The 22019-nt window shown below is 59.1% G+C and overlaps 2 protein-coding genes across 2 annotated transcripts; one reads left to right on the top strand and one right to left on the bottom strand.

The window, feature by feature from the left end:
- Window positions 1-13182, bottom strand: POLR1C (RNA polymerase I and III subunit C). Its single transcript, XM_075864640.1, is given in 11 exon segments — window positions 1-710; window positions 903-1019; window positions 1548-1697; window positions 2731-2767; window positions 2769-2825; window positions 2828-2886; window positions 2962-3081; window positions 5247-5379; window positions 5451-5558; window positions 6326-6397; window positions 13027-13182. Coding segments are annotated over 11 exon segments (1035 nt in total). The 5' UTR covers window positions 13090-13182; the 3' UTR covers window positions 1-591.
- Window positions 13183-13709: 527 nt separating this feature from the next.
- YIPF3 (Yip1 domain family member 3) lies at window positions 13710-21937 on the top strand. The gene is made up of 8 exons (XM_075863544.1): window positions 13710-13819; window positions 13892-14101; window positions 14174-14280; window positions 15288-15333; window positions 15420-15512; window positions 16352-16483; window positions 20637-20955; window positions 21269-21937. The coding sequence occupies exons 1-8, from the start codon at window positions 13748-13750 to the stop codon at window positions 21400-21402; spliced, it is 1113 nt and encodes a 370-aa protein (XP_075719659.1). The 5' UTR covers window positions 13710-13747; the 3' UTR covers window positions 21403-21937.
- Window positions 21938-22019: the final 82 nt, after the last annotated feature.

Below are 22019 nucleotides of genomic sequence, written 5' to 3'. Positions count from 1 at the left end.
GAAGTCACACTTTTTTTTATTACATGTTTTATCTCAAAAATGCTGCAGGATTCTGAATTTAAACATCCACTGAATGCAGCTTTGTGTATCTGGAGAACATAAAGTAGGGACACAAGTTTTTAACTCTTCATTGCCTCTCGAGGGGTCCTGAGATTCATTGTGGGGAGGCAGTGGGTTTGGGAGTCTTTAGAGCAGTGCCCCTCCTGTCCATGGCCATGTGTGGTACTGCACGGCTGCAGTCAGACAATGACGCCAGGAGCAGATCCAACAGGAAGGAGAAACTGCAAATCCTGGAGCCTGTGATATCTGGTGTGCGGGATTCTTATATATCTTCACCATCCCCCGCCATTGGATGACACTACCAATCCTTAGTCACATCCAGAGCTGCAATGTACCCAGACCCTGTACATGGCAGCCGAGGAGTGGGTCTTTTAATTTTTATTATTTCCTTTAAAAAAAATAAACGTCTGGAGCCGACGCAATGTTCAGATAGAAGAGAGCGCGTGCGCAGCGTGGATACTGCGAGAAAATGTTCAGATAGGAGAGCGTGCGCGCGCAGAGTCCTCGGGGACGTCTCTCGGATACAGAACCTCAGTCCATGTGCGCGGCGTCCAGCTCATCCAGGAAGCGACGACACTTCCCCATCAGAACCATGACGGCCTCTTTGAGCAGCGTGTCCGGCGCAAGGATTCCGGTCGATTCTACAGAAACTAAAAACAATTATGTCACATGACGGCAGCGAGAAATAACCACAAGGATCCCAGTCGTCCGGCACCAGCGGCGTCATGCTGGACTATCAGATCCGGCGCACATTACAATGTTGTGGACTCCCCCTTTTAAGTAAGATCTGTGATTGGGGTGTACGTGGGGCCACAGTGGGGGCCCCTCAGCCTGACACTTACATATAAAGTGGTCTCGCACTCGTCCCATCTTCACCAAGTTCTTCAGATCATCATGGCGGAAAATCTCTCTGCTGCACGTGTCCATCCGCGCGTCCTCCACCCGCGCCACCTTCTTACCTGGTGAAGAGAGGAGGGAGGAATGAGAGAGGGGAGGGAGGGAGGGAGGAATGAGAGAGGGGAGGGAGGGAGGGAGGAATGAGAGAGGGGAGGGAGGGAGGAATGAGAGAGGGGAGGGAGGGAGGAATGAGAGAGGGGAGGGAGGGAGGGGAGGAATGAGAGGTGGGAGGGGAGGAATGAGAGAGGGGGGGGAGGGAGGAATGAGAGGTGGGGGGAGGGAGGAATGAGAGAGGGGAGGGGGAGGGAGGAATGAGAGAGGGGAGGGGGAGGGAGGAATGAGAGAGGGGAGGGGGAGGGAGGAATGAGAGAGGGGAGGGGGAGGGAGGAATGAGAGAGGGGAGGGGGAGGGAGGAATGAGAGAGGGGAGGGGGAGGGAGGAATGAGAGAGGGGAGGGGGAGGGAGGAATAAGAGGTGGGGGGAGGGAGGAATGAATGAGAGGGGAGGGGGAGGGGAATGAGAGGTGGGGGAGGGGGAAGGAATGAGAGGGGGCAGGGTCTAGTCACATGACTGCAGCCGGCGCCACTCACCATTCACGTTGTCCACGGCGATGACCCCGGGGGAGAAGCACCTCTGCAGTCGCTCCGCCAGTTCTCCCTCTATGGGGTGCAGCAGCGTAATCTCCGGCAGTAAGCGGTAACTGGCCGTGGCCACGGGGGAGAACTTGGCGTGATCCTTTCCTGCAGGGACAAGTGACCCCATGATTATCCGGAGACCGGTCGGGAGGCGATGATACCCACATAACGCAGACGTCCAATCAGATCCCTGCAGCACAACGTGGTCTGATTTTTCTGACGGACGGAATTTCTGCTGCGTTAAAATACGCCTGCACCCCGCACCCCCCCCCCTTTGACGTCCGCTCCGGCCACCTGGGACGACGTTGCAGGCCATGTGCCATGTTTCCTGTGATTGGCTGCAGTGGTCACATGGGATACAATGTCACCCCAGGGGGGCGGTCTGCAGGACGGGGGCGTTGTCGGGATGTTGAATTTTGTGGTTTCTGTAGCGGTGATTTTTGCGGTGTAATTACTACAAACGTCGCGGCACTCGGCTATTTGCTGCGGGTTTTGCCTCCCCATTGAATTCATCAGGGAAAATCCGAAACGGAAAATCAACAAAAACGCAGCAGAAATGAACATGGATTCAATTCGGCGCCGCAGGTCTATTTATTAACGCTTGCGCGGCGGGCCGGAGATTTTCTGAATGTCCTTCATTTGCTGCTGCTGTAAATGCAGCGATTACGCCACGTGGGAACCCCGCCTTAAAGCCGCACAACCCCTCGGAACGTTTAATACTAAAAACTTGATTGTACTATTTATAAGGTTTTTGATCAGTGATCGCCGGATCGCCCGCACGCACGCTACACTACAATACTAACGTACATCCGGCAGGAAGGAGCAGAAAGATGGCGGACCTTCATCAAGCCCCCCGGGCTGCCATGACAGCAGTCACGTCGTGGCAGGAGGGCCCCCCCTCTAGTGGCCTCGATAAGGCAGCATGTAAGTGGTTAAACAGCCAGGATCGGCATTACCTCTGACCCTCGACATTCGCCGACACCCACAGCGTATGGAGCGCGCTCAGATCCAGAGTCCGCCCCATAATTCTGTCCCCCGGCCATGACATAGAGAGCTGAGCTCCACATCACTGCAGGGAACCCCAATAATCCCCTCCCCCATCTCACAATGATCCGGCTGACCCCTCCCCCTCACTCACCGATGCCTTTGACGCAGTGCATGACGACGTGGATCTCCCTGGCCGGGGCGCAGCTGAGCGATCAGGATGTCGGGGTGCACAGGACGCGGGGGTCGGTCTCAGGGAACATGTCGGCCTGGTTGCCTTGTGGGAGCCACTTCATGTGACTGGTGTACACTGCAAGGGAAGGAGGCCAGGTTAGATGTAGCTGAGCCGACTGAGCGGACGGCAATCCCAGATCTCAGCACAAACCTTTATGGTCCCAGTAAAGCTCATTGGGGTCGGATGAATCCTTGGAGGCGCGGGGGTTCCTGGAGCAGCGGACGTCCAGCTCAAACTTCAGGGAGTCAATCTCCGTGCCCTCAGCGTCCCCTGAAAGAGGAGGCGCAAGGGTCAGGAACCCCAACACTACACAGAGGAGGCGCGAGCGTCAGGAACCCCAATACTACACAGAGGAGGTGGCGAGCGTCAGGAACCCCAACACTACAGAGAAGAGGCGGCGAGCGTCAGGGACCCCAACACTATACAGAGGAGGCGCGAGCGTCAGGAACCCCAATACTACAGAGAAGGTGCGAGCGCCAGGAACCCCAACACTACACGAGGAGGCGGCGAGCGTCAGGGACCCCAATACTATACAGAGGAGGCGCGAGCGTCAGGAACCCCAACACTACACAGAGGAGGCGCGAGCGTCAGGAACCCCAATACTACACAGAGGAGGCGCGAGCGTCAGGAACCCCAACACTACACAGAGGAGGCGCGAGCGTCAGGAACCCCAACACTATACAGAGGAGGCGCGAGCGTCAGGAACCCCAACACTACACAGAGGAGGCGCGAGCGTCAGGAACCCCAACACTACACAGAGGAGGCGGCGAGCGTCAGGAACCCCAACACTACACAGAGGAGGCGCGAGCGTCAGGAACCCCAACACTACACAGAGGAGGCGCGAGCGTCAGGAACCCCAACACTACACAGAGGAGGCGCGAGCGTCAGGAACCCCAATACTACACAGAGGAGGTGGCGAGCGTCAGGAACCCCAACACTACAGAGAAGAGGCGGCGAGCGTCAGGGACCCCAACACTATACAGAGGAGGCGCGAGCGTCAGGAACCCCAATACTACAGAGAAGGTGCGAGCGCCAGGAACCCCAACACTACACGAGGAGGCGGCGAGCGTCAGGGACCCCAACACTATACAGAGGAGGCGCGAGCGTCAGGAACCCCAACACTACACAGAGGAGGCGCAAGCGTCAGGAACCCCAACACTACACAGAGGAGGCGCGAGCGTCAGGAACCCCAACACTACACAGAGGAGGCGCGAGCGTCAGGAACCCCAACACTACACAGAGGAGGCGCGAGCGTCAGGAACCCCAACACTACACAGAGGAGGCGCGAGCGTCAGGAACCCCAACACTACACAGAGGAGGCGCGAGCGTCAGGAACCCCAACACTACACAGAGGAGGCGCGAGCGTCAGGAACCCCAATACTATACAGAGGAGGCGCGAGCGTCAGGAACCCCAATACTATACAGAGGAGGCGCGAGCGTCAGGAACCCCAATACTATACAGAGGAGGCGCGAGCGTCAGGAACCCCAATACTATACAGAGGAGGCGCGAGCGTCAGGAACCCCAACACTACACAGAGGAGGCGCGAGCGTCAGGAACCCCAACACTACACAGAGGAGGCTGCGAGCGTCAGGAACCCCAACACTACACAGAGGAGGCGCGAGCGTCAGGAACCCCAACACTACAGAGGAGGCGGCGAGCGTCAGGAACCCCAATACTATACAGAGGAGGCGGCGAGCGTCAGGAACCCCAATACTATACAGAGGAGGCGCGAGCGTCAGGAACCCCAATACTACACAGAGGAGGCGCGAGCGTCAGGAACCCCAATACTATACAGAGGAGGCGCGAGCGTCAGAAACCCCAACACTACACAGAGGAGGTGCGAGCGTCAGGAACCCCAACACTACAGAGGAGGCGGCGAGCGTCAGGAACCCCAACACTACACAGAGGAGGCGCGAGCGTCAGGAACCCCAACACTACACAGAGGAGCGCGAGCGTCAGGAACCCCAACACTACAGAGGAGGCGGCGAGCGTCAGGAACCCCAACACTACAGAGGAGGCGGCGAGCGTCAGGAACCCCAACACTACACAGAGGAGGCGCGAGCGTCAGGAACCCCAACACTACACAGAGGAGGCGCGAGCGTCAGGAACCCCAACACTACAGAGGAGGCGGCGAGCGTCAGGAACCCCAACACTACAGAGGAGGCGGCGAGCGTCAGGAACCCCAATACTATACAGAGGAGGCGGCGAGCGTCAGGAACCCCAATACTATACAGAGGAGGCGCGAGCGTCAGGAACCCCAACACTACACAGAGGAGGCGCGAGCGTCAGGAACCCCAACACTACACAGAGGAGGCGCGAGCGTCAGGAACCCCAACACTACACAGAGGAGGTCTCCCTTTATTATAACGGGGGTGCAGGGGCGGGGGGGGGGGTCTCCCTTTATTATAACGGGGGTGCAGGGGTCGGCCATTACCTGAATTTTGATATTCAAAGAGTCGGGGGTCTGCGCGGATGGGAATGAGCCCCAGCCGGTGGGCGAGGATCTCGTCCTGTATGATGGAGGTGTTCTTGTACACGTGCACCTTCTCCACCGCCATGGTCGGCACCTGAGGGGGAGGAGCTCCGTCAGTCACATGACCACCCAGAACGGACACTGGAATGTGCGGCATCTACAAACCTCCGCCAGCAGGACACGCCTGAACGCGTTCGCCACGGCCGCATCAATCCCGACCATATCGAACTCCAAGACGTCGCCCTCCACCCGAACCACGTCCACCCGGAACCCCTGCAACAGCGAGGAGGTCACAACCAGCGGCAAAATTATGTGCCCCCCCCCCGAGAGATCAGCCCCCCCCCCCCGAGAGATCAGCGCCCCCCGAGAGATCAGCCCCCCCAGATCAGCCCCCCCCAGAGATCAGCGCCCCCCCCCCGAGAGATCAGCCCCCCCCACCCCGAGAGATCCGCCCCCCCCAGATCAGCCACCCCCGAGAGACCAGAACCCCCCCCAGAGACCCGCCCCCCCGAGAGATCAGCCCCCCCGAGATCAGCGCCCCCCCCAGAGACCAGCCCCCCCCCCCCGAGATCAGCGCCCCCCCCAGAGAGACAAGCCCCCCCCCAGAGAGACCAGCCCCCCCCAGAGAGACCAGCCCCCCCCAGAGAGACCAGCCCCCCCAGAGAGACCAGCCCCCCCAGAGACCAGCCCCCCCCCCCCAGAGAGACCAGCCCCCCCCCCCCCAGAGAGACCAGCCCCCCCCCAGAGAGACCAGCCCCCCCCCCAGAGAGACCAGCCCCCCCCCCAGAGAGACCAGCCCCCCCCCAGAGAGACCAGCCCCCCCCCAGAGAGACCAGCCCCCCCCCAGAGAGACCAGCCCCCCCCCCCCAGAGAGACCAGCCCCCCCCCCCCAGAGAGACCAGCCCCCCCCCCAGAGAGACCAGCCCCCCCCCCCCCAGAGAGACCAGCCCCCCCCCCAGAGAGACCAGCCCCCCCCAGAGAGACCAGCCCCCCCCAGAGAGATCACCCCCCCCCCCACCAGATCAGCCTCCCCGCCTCACCTGCTCAAACTTGCCCTGGTCCCAGCGGTCCTCGTGTCCGGGGTAATTCCCGGGGAAGTCCGTGCTGTGCACCTGTCAGGGGAGAGAAGAGCGGTCACTATCCCGAGGCCAAGACAGGAGGAGGGGGCTGTAGTGCTGCGCTAGGATGGTGCGGGAGGACAGGAGGAGGGGACTGTAGTGCTGCGCTAGGATGGTGCGGGAGGACAGGAGGAGGGGGCTGTAGTGCAGCGCTAGGATGGTGCGGGAGGACAGGAGGAGGGGACTGTAGTGCAGCGCTAGGATGGTGCGGGAGGACAGGAGGAGGGGACTGTAGTGCAGCGCTAGGATGGTGCGGGAGGACAGGAGGAGGGGACTGTAGTGCAGCGCTAGGAGGGTGCGGGAGGACAGGAGGAGGGGACTGTAGTGCAGCGCTAGGAGGGTGCGGGAGGACAGGAGGAGGGGACTGTAGTGCAGCGCTAGGAGGGTGCGGGAGGACAGGAGGAGGGGACTGTAGTGCAGCGCTAGGAGGGTGCGGGAGGACAGGAGGAGGGGACTGTAGTGCAGCGCTAGGAGGGTGCGGGAGGACAGGAGGAGGGGACTGTAGTGCAGCGCTAGGATGGTGCGGGAGGACAGGAGGAGGGGACTGTAGTGCAGCGCTAGGATGGTGCGGGAGGACAGGAGGAGGGGACTGTAGTGCAGCGCTAGGAGGGTGCGGGAGGACAGGAGGAGGGGACTGTAGTGCAGCGCTAGGAGGGTGCGGGAGGACAGGAGGAGGGGACTGTAGTGCAGCGTTAGGATGGTGCGGGAGGACAGGAGGAGGGGACTGTAGTGCAGCGCTAGGATGGTGCGGGAGGACAGGAGGAGGGGACTGTAGTGCTGCGCTAGGATGGTGCGGGAGGACAGGAGGAGGGGACTGTAGTGCAGCGCTAGGATGGTGCGGGAGGACAGGAGGAGGGGACTGTAGTGCAGCGCTAGGATGGTGTGGGAGGACAGGAGGAGGGGACTGTAGTGCTGCGCTAGGATGGTGTGGGAGGACAGGAGGAGGGGGCTGTAGTGCAGCGCTAGGATGGTGTGGGAGGACAGGAGGAGGGGACTGTAGTGCAGCGCTAGGATGGTACGGGAGGACAGGAGGAGGGGACTGTAGTGCAGCGCTAGGATGGTGCGGGAGGACAGGAGGAGGGGACTGTAGTGCAGCGCTAGGATGGTGCGGGAGGACAGGAGGAGGGGACTGTAGTGCAGCGCTAGGATGGTGCGGGAGGACAGGAGGAGGGGACTGTAGTGCAGCGCTAGGATGGTGCGGGAGGACAGGAGGAGGGGACTGTAGTGCAGCGCTAGGATGGTGCGGGAGGACAGGAGGAGGGGACTGTAGTGCAGCGCTAGGATGGTGCAGGAGGAGGGGACTGTAGTGCAGCGCTAGGAGGGTGCGGGAGGACAGGAGGAGGGGGCTGTAGTGCAGCGCTAGGAGGGTGCGGGAGGACAGGAGGAGGGGGCTGTAGTGCAGCGCTAGGATGGTGCGGGAAGACAGGAGGAGGGGGCTGTAGTGCAGCGCTAGGAGGGTGCGGGAGGACAGGAGGAGGGGGCTGTAGTGCAGCGCTAGGAGGGTGCGGGAGGACAGGAGGAGGGGACTGTAGTGCAGCGCTAGGATGGTGCGGGAGGACAGGAGGAGGGGACTGTAGTGCAGCGCTAGGATGGTGCGGGAGGACAGGAGGAGGGGACTGTAGTGCAGCGCTAGGATGGTGCGGGAGGACAGGAGGAGGGGACTGTAGTGCAGCGCTAGGATGGTGCGGGAGGACAGGAGGAGGGGACTGTAGTGCAGCGCTAGGATGGTGCGGGAGGACAGGAGGAGGGGACTGTAGTGCAGCGCTAGGATGGTGCGGGAGGACAGGAGGAGGGGACTGTAGTGCAGCGCTAGGATGGTGCGGGAGGACAGGAGGAGGGGACTGTAGTGCAGCGCTAGGATGGTGCGGGAGGACAGGAGGAGGGGACTGTAGTGCAGCGCTAGGATGGTGCGGGAGGACAGGAGGAGGGGACTGTAGTGCAGCGCTAGGATGGTGCGGGAGGACAGGAGGAGGGGACTGTAGTGCAGCGCTAGGATGGTGCGGGAGGACAGGAGGAGGGGACTGTAGTGCAGCGCTAGGATGGTGCGGGAGGACAGGAGGAGGGGACTGTAGTGCAGCGCTAGGAGGGTGCGGGAGGACAGGAGGAGGGGACTGTAGTGCAGCGCTAGGAGGGTGCGGGAGGACAGGAGGAGGGGACTGTAGTGCAGCGTTAGGATGGTGCGGGAGGACAGGAGGAGGGGACTGTAGTGCAGCGCTAGGATGGTGTGGGAGGACAGGAGGAGGGGACTGTAGTGCTGCGCTAGGATGGTGTGGGAGGACAGGAGGAGGGGGCTGTAGTGCAGCGCTAGGATGGTACGGGAGGACAGGAGGAGGGGACTGTAGTGCAGCGCTAGGAGGGTGCGGGAGGACAGGAGGAGGGGACTGTAGTGCAGCGCTAGGATGGTGCGGGAGGACAGGAGGAGGGGACTGTAGTGCTGCGCTAGGATGGTGCGGGAGGACAGGAGGAGGGGACTGTAGTGCAGCGCTAGGATGGTGTGGGAGGACAGGAGGAGGGGACTGTAGTGCTGCGCTAGGATGGTGCGGGAGGACAGGAGGAGGGGACTGTAGTGCAGCGCTAGGATGGTGTGGGAGGACAGGAGGAGGGGACTGTAGTGCTGCGCTAGGATGGTGCGGGAGGACAGGAGGAGGGGACTGTAGTGCAGCGCTAGGAGGGTGCGGGAGGACAGGAGGAGGGGACTGTAGTGCAGCGTTTGGAGTGTACGGGCTGGACAGGTGGAGGTGACTGTAGTGCAGCGCTAGGATGGTGCGGGAGGACAGGAGGAGGGGACTGTAGTGCAGCGCTAGGATGGTACGGGCTGGACAGGAGGAGGGGACTGTAGTGCAGCGCTAGGAGGGTGCGGGAGGACAGGAGGAGGGGACTGTAGTGCAGCGCTAGGAGGGTGCGGGAGGACAGGAGGAGGGGACTGTAGTGCAGCGCTAGGAGGGTGCGGGAGGACAGGAGGAGGGGACTGTAGTGCAGCGCTAGGAGGGTGCGGGAGGACAGGAGGAGGGGACTGTAGTGCAGCGCTAGGATGGTGCGGGAGGACAGGAGGAGGGGACTGTAGTGCAGCGTTTGGAGTGTACGGGCTGGACAGGTGGAGGGGACTGTAGTGCAGCGCTAGGATGGTGCGGGAGGACAGGAGGAGGGGACTGTAGTGCAGCGCTAGGATGGTGCGGGAGGACAGGAGGAGGGGACTGTAGTGCAGCGCTAGGAGGGTACGGGAGGACAGGAGGAGGGTACTGTAGTGCAGCGCTAGGATGGTGCGGGAGGACAGGAGGAGGGGGCTGTAGTGCAGCGCTAGGATGGTGCGGGAGGACAGGAGGAGGGGACTGTAGTGCAGCGCTAGGATGGTGCGGGAGGACAGGAGGAGGGGGCTGTAGTGCAGCGCTAGGATGGTGCGGGAGGACAGGAGGAGGGGACTGTAGTGCAGCGCTAGGATGGTGCGGGAGGACAGGAGAAGGGGACTGTAGTGTAGCGCTAGGAGGGTGCGGGAGGACAGGAGGAGGGGACTGTAGTGCTGCGCTAGGATGGTGCGGGAGGACAGGAGGAGGGGACTGTAGTGCAGCGCTAGGATGGTGCGGGAGGACAGGAGGAGGGGACTGTAGTGCAGCGCTAGGAGGGTGCGGGAGGACAGGAGGAGGGGACTGTAGTGCAGCGCTAGGAGGGTGCGGGAGGACAGGAGGAGGGGACTGTAGTGCAGCGCTAGGATGGTGCGGGAGGACAGGAGAAGGGGACTGTAGTGCAGCGCTAGGATGGTGCGGGAGGACAGGAGGAGGGGACTGTAGTGCAGCGCTAGGAGGGTGCGGGAGGACAGGAGGAGGGTACTGTAGTGCTGCGCTAGGATGGTGCGGGAGGACAGGAGGAGGGGGCTGTAGTGCAGCGCTAGGATGGTGCGGGAGGACAGGAGGAGGGGGCTGTAGTGCAGCGCTAGGAGGGTGCGGGAGGACAGGAGGAGGGGACTGTAGTGCAGCGCTAGGATGGTGCGGGAGGACAGGAGGAGGGGACTGTAGTGCAGCGCTAGGAGGGTGCGGGAGGACAGGAGGAGGGGACTGTAGTGCAGCGCTAGGAGGGTGCGGGAGGACAGGAGGAGGGGACTGTAGTGCAGCGCTAGGAGGGTGCGGGAGGACAGGAGGAGGGGACTGTAGTGCAGCGCTAGGATGGTGCGGGAGGACAGGAGAAGGGGACTGTAGTGCAGCGCTAGGATGGTGCGGGAGGACAGGAGGAGGGGACTGTAGTGCAGCGCTAGGATGGTGCGGGAGGACAGGAGGAGGGGGCTGTAGTGCAGCGCTAGGATGGTGCGGGAGGACAGGAGGAGGGGGCTGTAGTGCAGCGCTAGGATGGTGCGGGAGGACAGGAGGAGGGGACTGTAGTGCAGCGCTAGGATGGTGCGGGAGGACAGGAGGAGGGGACTGTAGTGCAGCGCTAGGATGGTGCGGGAGGACAGGAGGAGGGGGCTGTAGTGCAGCGCTAGGATGGTGCGGGAGGACAGGAGGAGGGGACTGTAGTGCAGCGCTAGGATGGTGCGGGAGGACAGGAGGAGGGGACTGTAGTGCAGCGCTAGGATGGTGCGGGAGGACAGGAGGAGGGGACTGTAGTGCAGCGCTAGGATGGTGCGGGAGGACAGGAGGAGGGGGCTGTAGTGCAGCGCTAGGATGGTGCGGGAGGACAGGAGGAGGGGACTGTAGTGCAGCGCTAGGAGGGTGCGGGAGGACAGGAGGAGGGGGCTGTAGTGCAGCGCTAGGATGGTGCGGGAGGACAGGAGGAGGGGACTGTAGTGCAGCGCTAGGATGGTGCGGGAGGACAGGAGGAGGGGGCTGTAGTGCAGCGCTAGGAGGGTGCGGGAGGACAGGAGGAGGGGGCTGTAGTGCAGCGCTAGGAGGGTGCGGGAGGACAGGAGGAGGGGACTGTAGTGCAGCGCTAGGAGGGTGCGGGAGGACAGGAGGAGGGGACTGTAGTGCAGCGCTAGGATGGTGCGGGAGGACAGGAGGAGGGGACTGTAGTGCAGCGCTAGGATGGTGCGGGAGGACAGGAGGAGGGGGCTGTAGTGCAGCGCTAGGAGGGTGCGGGAGGACAGGAGGAGGGGACTGTAGTGCAGCGTTTGGAGTGTACGGGAGGACAGGAGGAGGGGACTGTAGTGCAGCGCTAGGATGGTGCGGGAGGACAGGAGGAGGGGACTGTAGTGCAGCGCTAGGATGGTGCGGGAGGACAGGAGGAGGGGACTGTAGTGCAGCGTTTGGAGTGTACGGGAGGACAGGAGAAGGGGACTGTAGTGCAGCGCTAGGAGGGTGCGGGAGGACAGGAGGAGGGGACTGTAGTGCAGCGTTTGGAGTGTACGGGAGGACAGGAGGAGGGGGCTGTAGTGCAGCGCTAGGATGGTGCGGGAGGACAGGAGGAGGGGACTGTAGTGCAGCGCTAGGATGGTGCGGGAGGACAGGAGGAGGGGACTGTAGTGCAGCGCTAGGAGGGTGCGGGAGGACAGGAGGAGGGGACTGTAGTGCAGCGCTAGGATGGTGCGGGAGGACAGGAGGAGGGGACTGTAGTGCAGCGCTAGGAGGGTGCGGGAGGACAGGAGGAGGGGACTGTAGTGCAGCGCTAGGATGGTGCGGGAGGACAGGAGGATGGGGCTGTAGTGCAGCGCTAGGATGGTGCGGGAGGACAGGAGGAGGGGGCTGTAGTGCAGCGCTAGGAGGGTGCGGGAGGACAGGAGGAGGGGACTGTAGTGCAGCGCTAGGATGGTGCGGGAGGACAGGAGGAGGGGACTGTAGTGCAGCGCTAGGATGGTGCGGGAGGACAGGAGGAGGGGGCTGTAGTGCAGTGCTAGGAGGGTGCGGGAGGACAGGAGGAGGGGACTGTAGTGCAGCGTTTGGAGTGTACGGGAGGACAGGAGGAGGGGACTGTAGTGCAGCGCTAGGATGGTGCGGGAGGACAGGAAGAGGGAACTGTAGTGCAGCGCTAGGAGGGTGCGGGAGGACAGGAGGAGGGGACTGTAGTGCAGCGTTTGGAGTGTACGGGAGGACAGGAGGAGGGGACTGTAGTGCAGCGCTAGGATGGTGCGGGAGGACAGGAGGAGGGGACTGTAGTGCAGCGCTAGGATGGTGTGGGAGGACAGGAGGAGGGGACTGTAGTGCAGCGCTAGGATGGTGCGGGAGGACAGGAGAAGGGGGACTGTAGTGCAGCGCTAGGAGGGTGCGGGAGGACAGGAGGAGGGGACTGTAGTGCAGCGTTTGGAGTGTACGGGAGGACAGGAGGAGGGGACTGTAGTGCAGCGCTAGGATGGTGCGGGAGGACAGGAGGAGGGGACTGTAGTGCAGCGTTTGGAGTGTACGGGAGGACAGGAGGAGGGGACTGTAGTGCAGCGCTAGGATGGTGCGGGAGGACAGGAGGAGGGGACTGTAGTGCAGCGTTTGGAGTGTACGGGCTGGACAGGTGGAGGGGACTGTAGTGCTGCGCTAGGATTGTGCCATGTGGACAAGGGGAGGGGACTGTAGTGCAGCGTTTGGAGTGTACGGGCTGGACAGGTGGAGGTGACTGTAGTGCAGCAGGTTGCGGGCGGTGTTGGGCCGGTCTATTCTCCCCTCCTGTATACGGATAGGTGCCCGCTCCTCCCCCCGGGTTGCTCTCACGTTTCGGATCCCGTATTCCCCCAGCAGCACGCGGCTCCTCATTTCTTGCACGGTGCCCGCCATGTCTGAAGTTCTGGACTCGGCGCAGGCGCAGTGTGAGTAATGTACCCGGACGTGGTTGCCATGGTTTCCCGTTCTGCTTCCACCACCAAAAACATGGCGTCCACGTGACGTGGGATGCGACGTTCCTGCTATATCTTGATGCTCCGCCCCTCCACGTCCTCAGCTCTTGTTTACTTCCGGGTGTCTGACCCTCAAGAAGCCGAGAGAGGAGCGGGGCCCGGGGACGGGACAGCGGGAGGAGACGGAGACCGGACGTATAGAGGGGCAGTATACAGAAGGAGAGGGACAGTATACAGAGGGGGAGGGGCGGTATATAGAGGAAGAGGGACAGTATATAGAGGGGGAGGGGCAGTATATACGGGGAGGAGTATTATATAGACGGGGAGGGACAGTATACAGAGGGAGAGAGACAATATATAGAGGGGGAGGGGCAGTATACAGAGGGAGAGAGACAATATATAGAGGGGGAGGGGCAGTATACAGAGGGAGAGAGACAATATATAGAGGGGGAGGGGCAGTATACAGAGGGAGAGAGACAATATAGAGAGGGGGAGGGGCGGTATATAGAGGGGGAGGGGCAGTATACACGGGGAGGAGTATTATATAGAGGGGGAGGGGCAGTATATAGAGGGGGAGGGGCAGTATTTCGGGGTCCGGGATGGCGGTCTCGGGTGCAGGTAGCAGGACTTTGACCTCGGCTGATTGGGGTGGATTTGAGGATAACATGCAGGTAACGGCCACTTCTCGCCCTCTGACCTTTGACCCGTGGGTTCGGTGACCCTCTGACCTCTGTGTTTTGCAGGCTGGGGGCGGAGCCGCTGTGATTGACATGGAGAACATGGACGACACGTCGGGGTCCAGCTTCGAGGATATGGGGGAGATTCACCAGAGGATGAAGGAGGACGAGGTGGAGGGGGAGGGAGACGCGGTGACGGAGGAGGGCGAGGAGGACGGCGCCTTCCTGGGCATGAAAGGCTTGAAGGGTCAGCTGGGGCGGCAGGTGGCGGATGAGGTAAGTGGGCGTGGCTTGTGTCCTCGGGCTGCCGCCATCTTGTGTGTGTCACGTGTCTCGTTTCCTCCTCAGATGTGGCAGGCCGGGAAGCGACAGGCGTCCAAGGCGTTCAACCTCTACGCCAACATAGACATCCTGCGGCCGTTCTTCGATGTGGAGCCCGTGCAGGTCCGGAACCGGTGAGTGCCCGCGGGATCATGGCCGATGACATCACACGACGACTCCTCCTCCGGTTCTGCTGCTTACTGATGGACTTTCTTCTACTTCCTCGCCATTTTACAGATCTCTACTTGTTGTCAGTGAATGGAAATGTTCTGAAAAGGAGGCGGAGTCTACGAGAAGCCGTGTTTATGTACCGTATATATTCATCAGACGGAGCCCCCATACAAGTCCTATTCACTGACAGTAAGCAGAGGTTTTGACAGTGGTAAGGAATTCAAACACAAAGGAAGAGATTTATTAAGACCGACGTTTCATGCGCCACTTTTAATCGGAAAAACGAGGGCGCAAAATGTGTCAGAGACGTCCGTGCGTCAGGAAGTCAAGTCTGCTGGAAGCTGCGCAAATCATAGTAATCAGGTGGCCCCTCCCGCTCAGCCCCGCCCCTCCCGCTCAGCCCCGCCCCTCCTGCTCAGCCATCCCCACCTAGCAACGCCCCTCCTGCTCAGCCATCCCCACCTAACAACGCCCCTCCTGCTCAGCCATCCCCACCTAGCAACGCCCCTCCTGCTCAGCCATCCCCACCTAGCAACGCCCCTCCTGCTCAGCCATCCCCACCTAGCAACGCCCCTCCTGCTCAGCCACCTCCACTAAGTCCCGTCCCTCCTACTCAGCCCCGCCCCTCCTGCTCAGCCACCTCCACCTATCCCCGCCCCTCCTGCTCAGCCCGCGGGATGGAGTCGTCTTCTCTGCTACGCGGCTCCATACCGTTCTCCTGCGGTGTAGTGACGCAGGGCGACTAGACGGAGATGACGCTCTTTCACCCACCCCCGGTTCTGTGGACACGTTTATCGTATACGCCGGCGGTTTCACCACGGTGAGGCGGCTTATTATGCATTTCTCTAGATATCGTCCGAGGATTATTACATGGCGCAGCGTGGGGGGAAGTTTGTCCAGACGGGTTTATAGGGTTAATATCCCCCTCCCTCATTATATCGCTGACTATTTTCTTGCCCTTCCCCCGCAGCCTCCTGGAGTCCATGATCCCGGTGAGGATGATTAACTTCCCCCAGGTAAGTGGGTGACACGGCTGCCGCTCCACATTCGGGGTGCTCCGGTCGCAGACGCCAAAATTAACTTCCGCATCTCATTTCTACAGAAAATCGCCGGCGAGCTGTACGGACCCCTCATGCTGGTCTTCACCATGGTGGCCATCCTCCTGCATGGCATGAAGTCGTCAGGAACAGTTATTGTAAGAGGGGGAGGAGCCTGCAGGGAATGGAGGGGGAGCCTGAGGGGAGAATACAGGAAATGGGGAGGAGAGTGGGCGGAGACTACAGGAAATAGAGTAGACAAAGCACGGGTGGCGACTACAGGAAATGGGGGAGGAGAGTGTAGGGGAGCATGGGAGGAGCCTGAGGGGAGCATGGGTAGAAAATACAGGAAATAGGGGAGGAGAGTGGGCGGAGACTACAGGAAATGGGGAGGAGAGTGTAGGGGAGCATGGGAGGAGCCTGAGGGGAGCATGGGTGGAAAATACAGGAAATAGGGGAGGAGAGTGGGCGGAGACTACAGGAAATGGGGAGGAGAGTGTAGGGGAGCATGGGAGGAGCCTGAGGGGAGCATGGGTGGAGAATACAGGAAATAGGGGAGGAGAGTGGGCGGAGACTACAGGAAATGGGGGAGGAGAGTGTAGGGGAGCATGGGAGGAGCCTGAGGGGAGCATGGGTGGAGAATACAGGAAATAGAGGAGGAGAGTGGGCGGAGACTACAGGAAATAGAGTAGACAAAGCACGGGTGGCGACTACAGGAAATGGGGGAGGAGAGTGTAGGGGAGCATGGGAGGAGCCTGAGTGGAGCATGGGTGGAGACTACAGGAAATAGGGGAGGAGAGTGGACGGAGCATGGGTGGAGAGGAGGAGAGTGGCTGAAACATGGGAGGAGCCTGCAGGGAATGGGGAGGAGACTACAGGAAAGAATGGAGGGCAACATCGGAGGACTGCGAGTAATGCAGGAGGAGCCTGAGGGGGACATGGGAGGAGCCTGTAAGGGGTGGATGTGCATGTGATTGGTTGTTTCCTTCTCTTACAGGTGGAGGGCACTCTCATGGGCACGGCCATTGGCACCTGCTTTGGATATTGGTTGGGAATCTCGTCGCTCGTTTACTTTATTGCTTATTTGTGTAATTCCCAAATCACGATGTTGCAGAGCCTGTCCCTGCTGGTGAGTGCCCGGCCCGAGCGCCCGGCCCGAGCGCCCGTGTAATGCAGGGTGGGGGAGGGGGCATGTACATGATATGGCGGAGGCACATGCTGAGCAAAAGTTTTAGGCAAAGTAAGAATGTTTTCATATATAGAAGTGATAACAAAATACAAACTGAATGAACAGAAGAGAAATGTAAATCAGATCAGTATTTGGTGTGACCGCCCTTTGCCTTCAGCATCACTTCTTCCAGGTACTCGCACAGTTTCTGCAGGAACTCGGCCGGGAGGTTCCACATGTTGGAGCAGTGAGTGCAGATCTTCTGTGGATGTCGCTGCCTCTTCATATAATCCAGACAGACTCCATGATGTAGAGACCAGGGCTCTGTGGGGGCCAAACCATCACTTCCAGGGCTCGGTGGGGGCCACATCATCACTTCCAGGGCTCTGTGGGGGCCACATCATCACTTCCAGGGCTCTGTGGGGGCCACATCATCACTTCCAGGGCTCTGTGGGGGCCACATCATCACTTCCAGGGCTCTGTGGGGGCCACATCATCGCTTCCAGGGCTCTGTGGGGGCCCACATCATCGCTTCCAGGGCTCTGTAGGGGCCACATCATCGCTTCCAGGGCTCTGTGGGGGCCACATCATCGCTTCCAGGGCTCTGTGGGGGCCACATCATCGCTTCCAGGGCTCTGTGGGGGCCACATCATCGCTTCTAGGGCTCGGTGGGGGCCACATCATTACTTCCAGGGCTCTTTGTTCTTCTTTACGCTGAAGATAGTTTTGTATGGCATTGGCCGGATGTTGGGGGTTGTTGTCCTGATGCAGAATAAATTTGGAGCCAATCAGACGCCTCCCTGATGTTATCACATGATGGATAATTATCTGCCGGGATTTCTCAGCATTGACGATGCCAATAATCCTGACCAAATCCCCAACTCCATGTGCTGAACTGCAGCCCCCAAACTGCCATGACCCTCCACCATCTTCACTGCTGCCTGCAGACCCTCATTATTGTACCACTCTCCAGGACCCTCCACCATCTTCACTGCTGCCTGCAGACCCTCATTATTGTACCGCTCTCCAGGACCCTCCACCATCTTCACTGCTGCCTGCAGACCCTCATTATTGTACCGCTATCCAGGACCCTCCACCATCTTCACTGCTGCCTGCAGACCCTCATTATTGTACCGCTCTCCAGGACCCTCCACCATCTTCACTGCTGCCTGCAGACCCTCATTATTGTACCGCTATCCAGGACCCTCCACCATCTTCACTGCTGCCTGCAGACCCTCATTATTGTACCGCTCTCCGGGACCCTCCACCATCTTCACTGCTGCCTGCAGACCCTCATTATTGTACCGCTCTCCGGGACCCTCCACCATCTTCACTGCTGCCTGCAGACCCTCATTATTGTACCGCTCTCCAGGACCCTCCACCATGCTTCACTGCTGCCTGCAGACCCTCATTATTGTACCGCTCTCCAGGACCCTCCACCATCTTCACTGCTGCCTGCAGACCCTCATTATTGTACCGCTCTCCAGGACTCTCCACCATCTTCACTGCTGCCTGCAGACCCTCATTATTGTACCGCTCTCCAGGACTCTCCACCATCTTCACTGCTACCTGCAGACCCTCATTATTGTACCGCTCTCCAGGACCCTCCACCATCTTCACTGCTGCCTGCAGACCCTCATTATTGTACCGCTCTCCCAGGACTCTCCACCATCTTCACTGCTACCTGCAGACCCTCATTATTGTACCGCTCTCCAGGACTCTCCACCATCTTCACTGCTGCCTGCAGACCCTCATTATTGTACCGCTCTCCAGGACTCTCCACCATCTTCACTGCTACCTGCAGACCCTCATTATTGTACCGCTCTCCAGGACCCTCCACCATCTTCACTGCTGCCTGCAGACCCTCATTATTGTACCGCTCTCCAGGACTCTCCACCATCTTCACTGCTACCTGCAGACCCTCATTATTGTACCGCTCTCCAGGACCCTCCACCATCTTCACTGCTGCCTGCAGACCCTCATTATTGTACCGCTCTCCAGGACTCTCCACCATCTTCACTGCTACCTGCAGACCCTCATTATTGTACCGCTCTCCAGGACTCTCCACCATCTTCACTGCTGCCTGCAGACCCTCATTATTGTACCGCTCTCCAGGACCCTCCACCATCTTCACTGCTGTGCTGCCTGCAGACCCTCATTATTGTACAACTCTCCAGGACCCTCCACCATGCTTCACTCCTGCCTGCAGACCCTCATTATTGTACCGCTCTCCAGGACTCTCCACCATCTTCACTGCTACCTGCAGACCCTCATTATTGTACCGCTCTCCAGGACTCTCCACCATGCTTCACTGCTGCCTGCAGACCCTCATTATTGTACCGCTCTCCAGGACTCTCCACCATCTTCACTGCTGCCTGCAGACCCTCATTATTTTACTGCTCTCCAGGACCCTCCACCATCTTCACTGCTGCCTGCAGACTCTCATTATTGTACCGCTCTCCAGGACTCTCCACCATCTTCACTGCTGCCTGCAGACCCTCATTATTGTACCGCTCTCCAGGACCCTCCACCATGCTTCACTGCTGCCTGCAGACCCTCATTATTGTACCACTCTCCAGGACCCTCCCCCATCTTCACTGCTGCCTGCAGACCCTCATTATTTTACTGCTCTCCAGGACCCTCCACCATCTTCACTGCTGCCTGCAGACCCTCATTATTGTACCGCTCTCCAGGACCCTCCACCATCTTCACTGCTGCCTGCAGACCCTCATTATTATACCGCTCTCCAGGACTCTCCACCATCTTCACTGCTGCCTGCAGACCCTCATTATTTTACTGCTCTCCAGGACCCTCCACCATCTTCACTGCTGCCTGCAGACCCTCATTATTTTACTGCTCTCCAGGACCCTCCACCATCTTCACTGTTGCCTGCAGACCCTCATTATTGTACCGCTCTCCAGGACCCTCCACCATCTTCACTGCTGCCTGCAGACTCTCATTATGGTCCCGCTCTCCAGCCCTCCAGAGAATAAACTGCCTTCTGTTACACCAAATATTTCACATTGTGACTCGTTAGTCCAGAGAACCTGCTGCCATTTTTCTGCCCCGCAGTTCCTATGTTTTGGTGCATTGTTAAGTCACTTGCTCTTGTTTCCACATTAAATGTTTGACTTTTTGGACACAGTTCTTCCATGAAGACACTTCTGGCCAGACTTCTCCGCACAGTAGATGAGGGTTCCTGGTTCCCGCTGCTTTCTTCCAGTTCTGAGCTGATGGCTCTGCCGGGACATCTTCTGATTTAGAATGGAAGTAACATGATGTGTCTTTGATCTGCTGCACTAAGCTTCCTTGGCCGACCACTGCGTTTACGGTCCTCAACGTTGCCCATTTATTTCTGCTTCTTCAGTAGAGCTTGAACAGCACATCTTAAAACCCCCATCTGCTGTGAAATCTTTGCCTGAGAGATCTCGCTGATGCAGTATAACTACCTTGTGTCTTGTTGCTGGGCTCAGTCTTGCCATGATGGGCCTGTGACATGAAACTGCCTTCCACAACCTCACCTTTGTAGCAGAGTTTGGCTGTTCCTCCCCAGTTTAGGCCTCCTACGCAGCTGTTTCTGTTACAGTTAATGACTGTGTCTCACCTACATATGAAGATGATGATCGTCATCACCTGTTTGGTAGAATTGGTTAATCATACACCGGACTATAATCCTACAAAATCCAGGATTTTTGTGCACAAGAATTGATGCTGTTCTGAAGGTAAAGGGCGATCACACCAAATATTGATGTGATTTAGATTTCTCTTCTGTTCATTCACTTTGTATTTTGTTAATGGAAGAAAAAAAAACTATTAACACTTCTATATATGAAAACATTTTTATTTTACAGCATTTCTCCACAACTGACTAAAACTTTTGCATAGCAGTGAACATCGGGGTACATGTAGATGAGGCGGTATATATCGGGGTACATGTAGATGATGAGGCGGTATATATCGGGGTACATGTAGATGATGAGGCGGTATATATCGGGGTACATGTAGATGATGAGGCGGTATATATCGGGGTACATGATCTGGAGGAGGGGTATCTGGGTGATTGTTCTGAGGTGTAGGCGTCCACCTTTCCTCATTGCTGCTGGTTCTATTTCAGGGGTACGGTCTGTTTGGACACTGCATCGTCCTCCTCATCACCTATAATATCCATTTCCATTCTCTGTTCTACATCTTCTGGTTGTGCATCGGGGGGATGTCCACACTGCGCATGGTGAGAGCCTCATCGTTACGTCAGTCCTCCCCATTACTCACTCCCTTCCCCCGTCATTACTCCATTTTTTTGTACCGTAGGTGGCAGTTTTTGCTGTCGCGCACCGTGGGTCAGACGCAGAGACTCATTCTTTGTGGATCCATCGCTGTGCTGCACATGTTGTTCCTGCTCTACCTGCACTTTGCATATCACAAGGTTGTAGAAGGTGAGGACACGAAGGTTTCACTGCCTGTCTCCCTCCCTCCGCGCGGCCGGGGCATGTTCTGCAGCTGTCGCTCCTCACTGCCTGTCTCCCTCCTCCGCGCGGCCGGGGCATGTTCTGCAGCTGTCGCTCCTCACTGCCTGTCTCCCTCCTCCGCGCGGCCGGGGCATGTTCTGCAGCTGTCGCTCCTCACTGCCTGTCACCCTCCTCCGCGCGGCCGGGCAGGTTCTGCAGCTGTCGCTCCTCTGCTGAGCAGGTGTATATTGTGCTGGTGACCCGCAGCTCACACTAACTCTCTGTCATCTTCCCCTCCCAGGTATCCTGGACACGTTAGATGGGCAGAACGGTGCGCCGCCTTTCCAGAGAGTCGCTCGTGACCTGTCAGTGGCCACTAATTCTGTGGTCAACTCCACCGTGCACTTCCTGATGGTCCAGACCCGCTCAGAATAGTATGGCCGCCACTGTTGTCGCCCAATTCAGACCATGAGACTGACCGTCACCCTGCAGTTACAGCGGTTTAATGGATGTCTCACTGACACTGACTGTAAAGGGTTAACGGAAACTTTGCCTATACCCAAATCCTCTCATTATAATCTCCGGGGAACGCCCCCTGCGTGTTGTCTGACTCCACGTACACAGTGTCGCCTCAAAATATGTCGTTTGGTGTGTCCAGGAATGGACTATCTTTTGTGCTATAAGATGGGGTCCCCCTCACCCCCACCATACTCTCTGCCGCCCCTTCACCCCCGCCGTACAGTCTGCCGCCCCCTCACCCCCGCCGTACAGTCTGCCGCCCCCTCACCCCCGCCGTACAGTCTGCCGCCCCCTCTATGTCACAATTAAGTTTCATAGTACAGCTGAGCGCTCGGTACCTGGTGTTACCTGTGGCGGGCGCTGGGGTTGGGGGGTGCAGGGCGCTATAACAAGCCGCATATTACTTCCTATGTTTGGTCATTGTTCCTGAAAAATAAAGTGAAAAAAGTGACGTGTGGTTCTCAAGTTATTTCTCAGGCAGCAGGTGCAATGTGTGTGACGGCACAAGGGGGCGCTACACCCCAGATTATACA

Source organism: Rhinoderma darwinii, chromosome 4 (genome assembly GCF_050947455.1).
Source record: "Rhinoderma darwinii isolate aRhiDar2 chromosome 4, aRhiDar2.hap1, whole genome shotgun sequence".
Lineage (NCBI taxonomy): Eukaryota > Metazoa > Chordata > Amphibia > Anura > Rhinodermatidae > Rhinoderma > Rhinoderma darwinii.
This window is presented reverse-complemented; position numbering and strand designations above follow the sequence as displayed.

Excerpts from the sequence above, each read along its gene's own strand:
- YIPF3 (XM_075863544.1), top strand. The coding sequence starts at position 13,748 with ATGGCGGTCTCGGGTGCAGGTAGCAGGACTTTGACCTCGGCTGATTGG. Across the intron at positions 16,484-20,636 it reads TGCAGAGCCTGTCCCTGCTG|GGGTACGGTCTGTTTGGACA; the intron begins GTGAGTGCCCGG and ends GTTCTATTTCAG. Across the intron at positions 20,956-21,268 it reads ATATCACAAGGTTGTAGAAG|GTATCCTGGACACGTTAGAT; the intron begins GTGAGGACACGA and ends TTCCCCTCCCAG.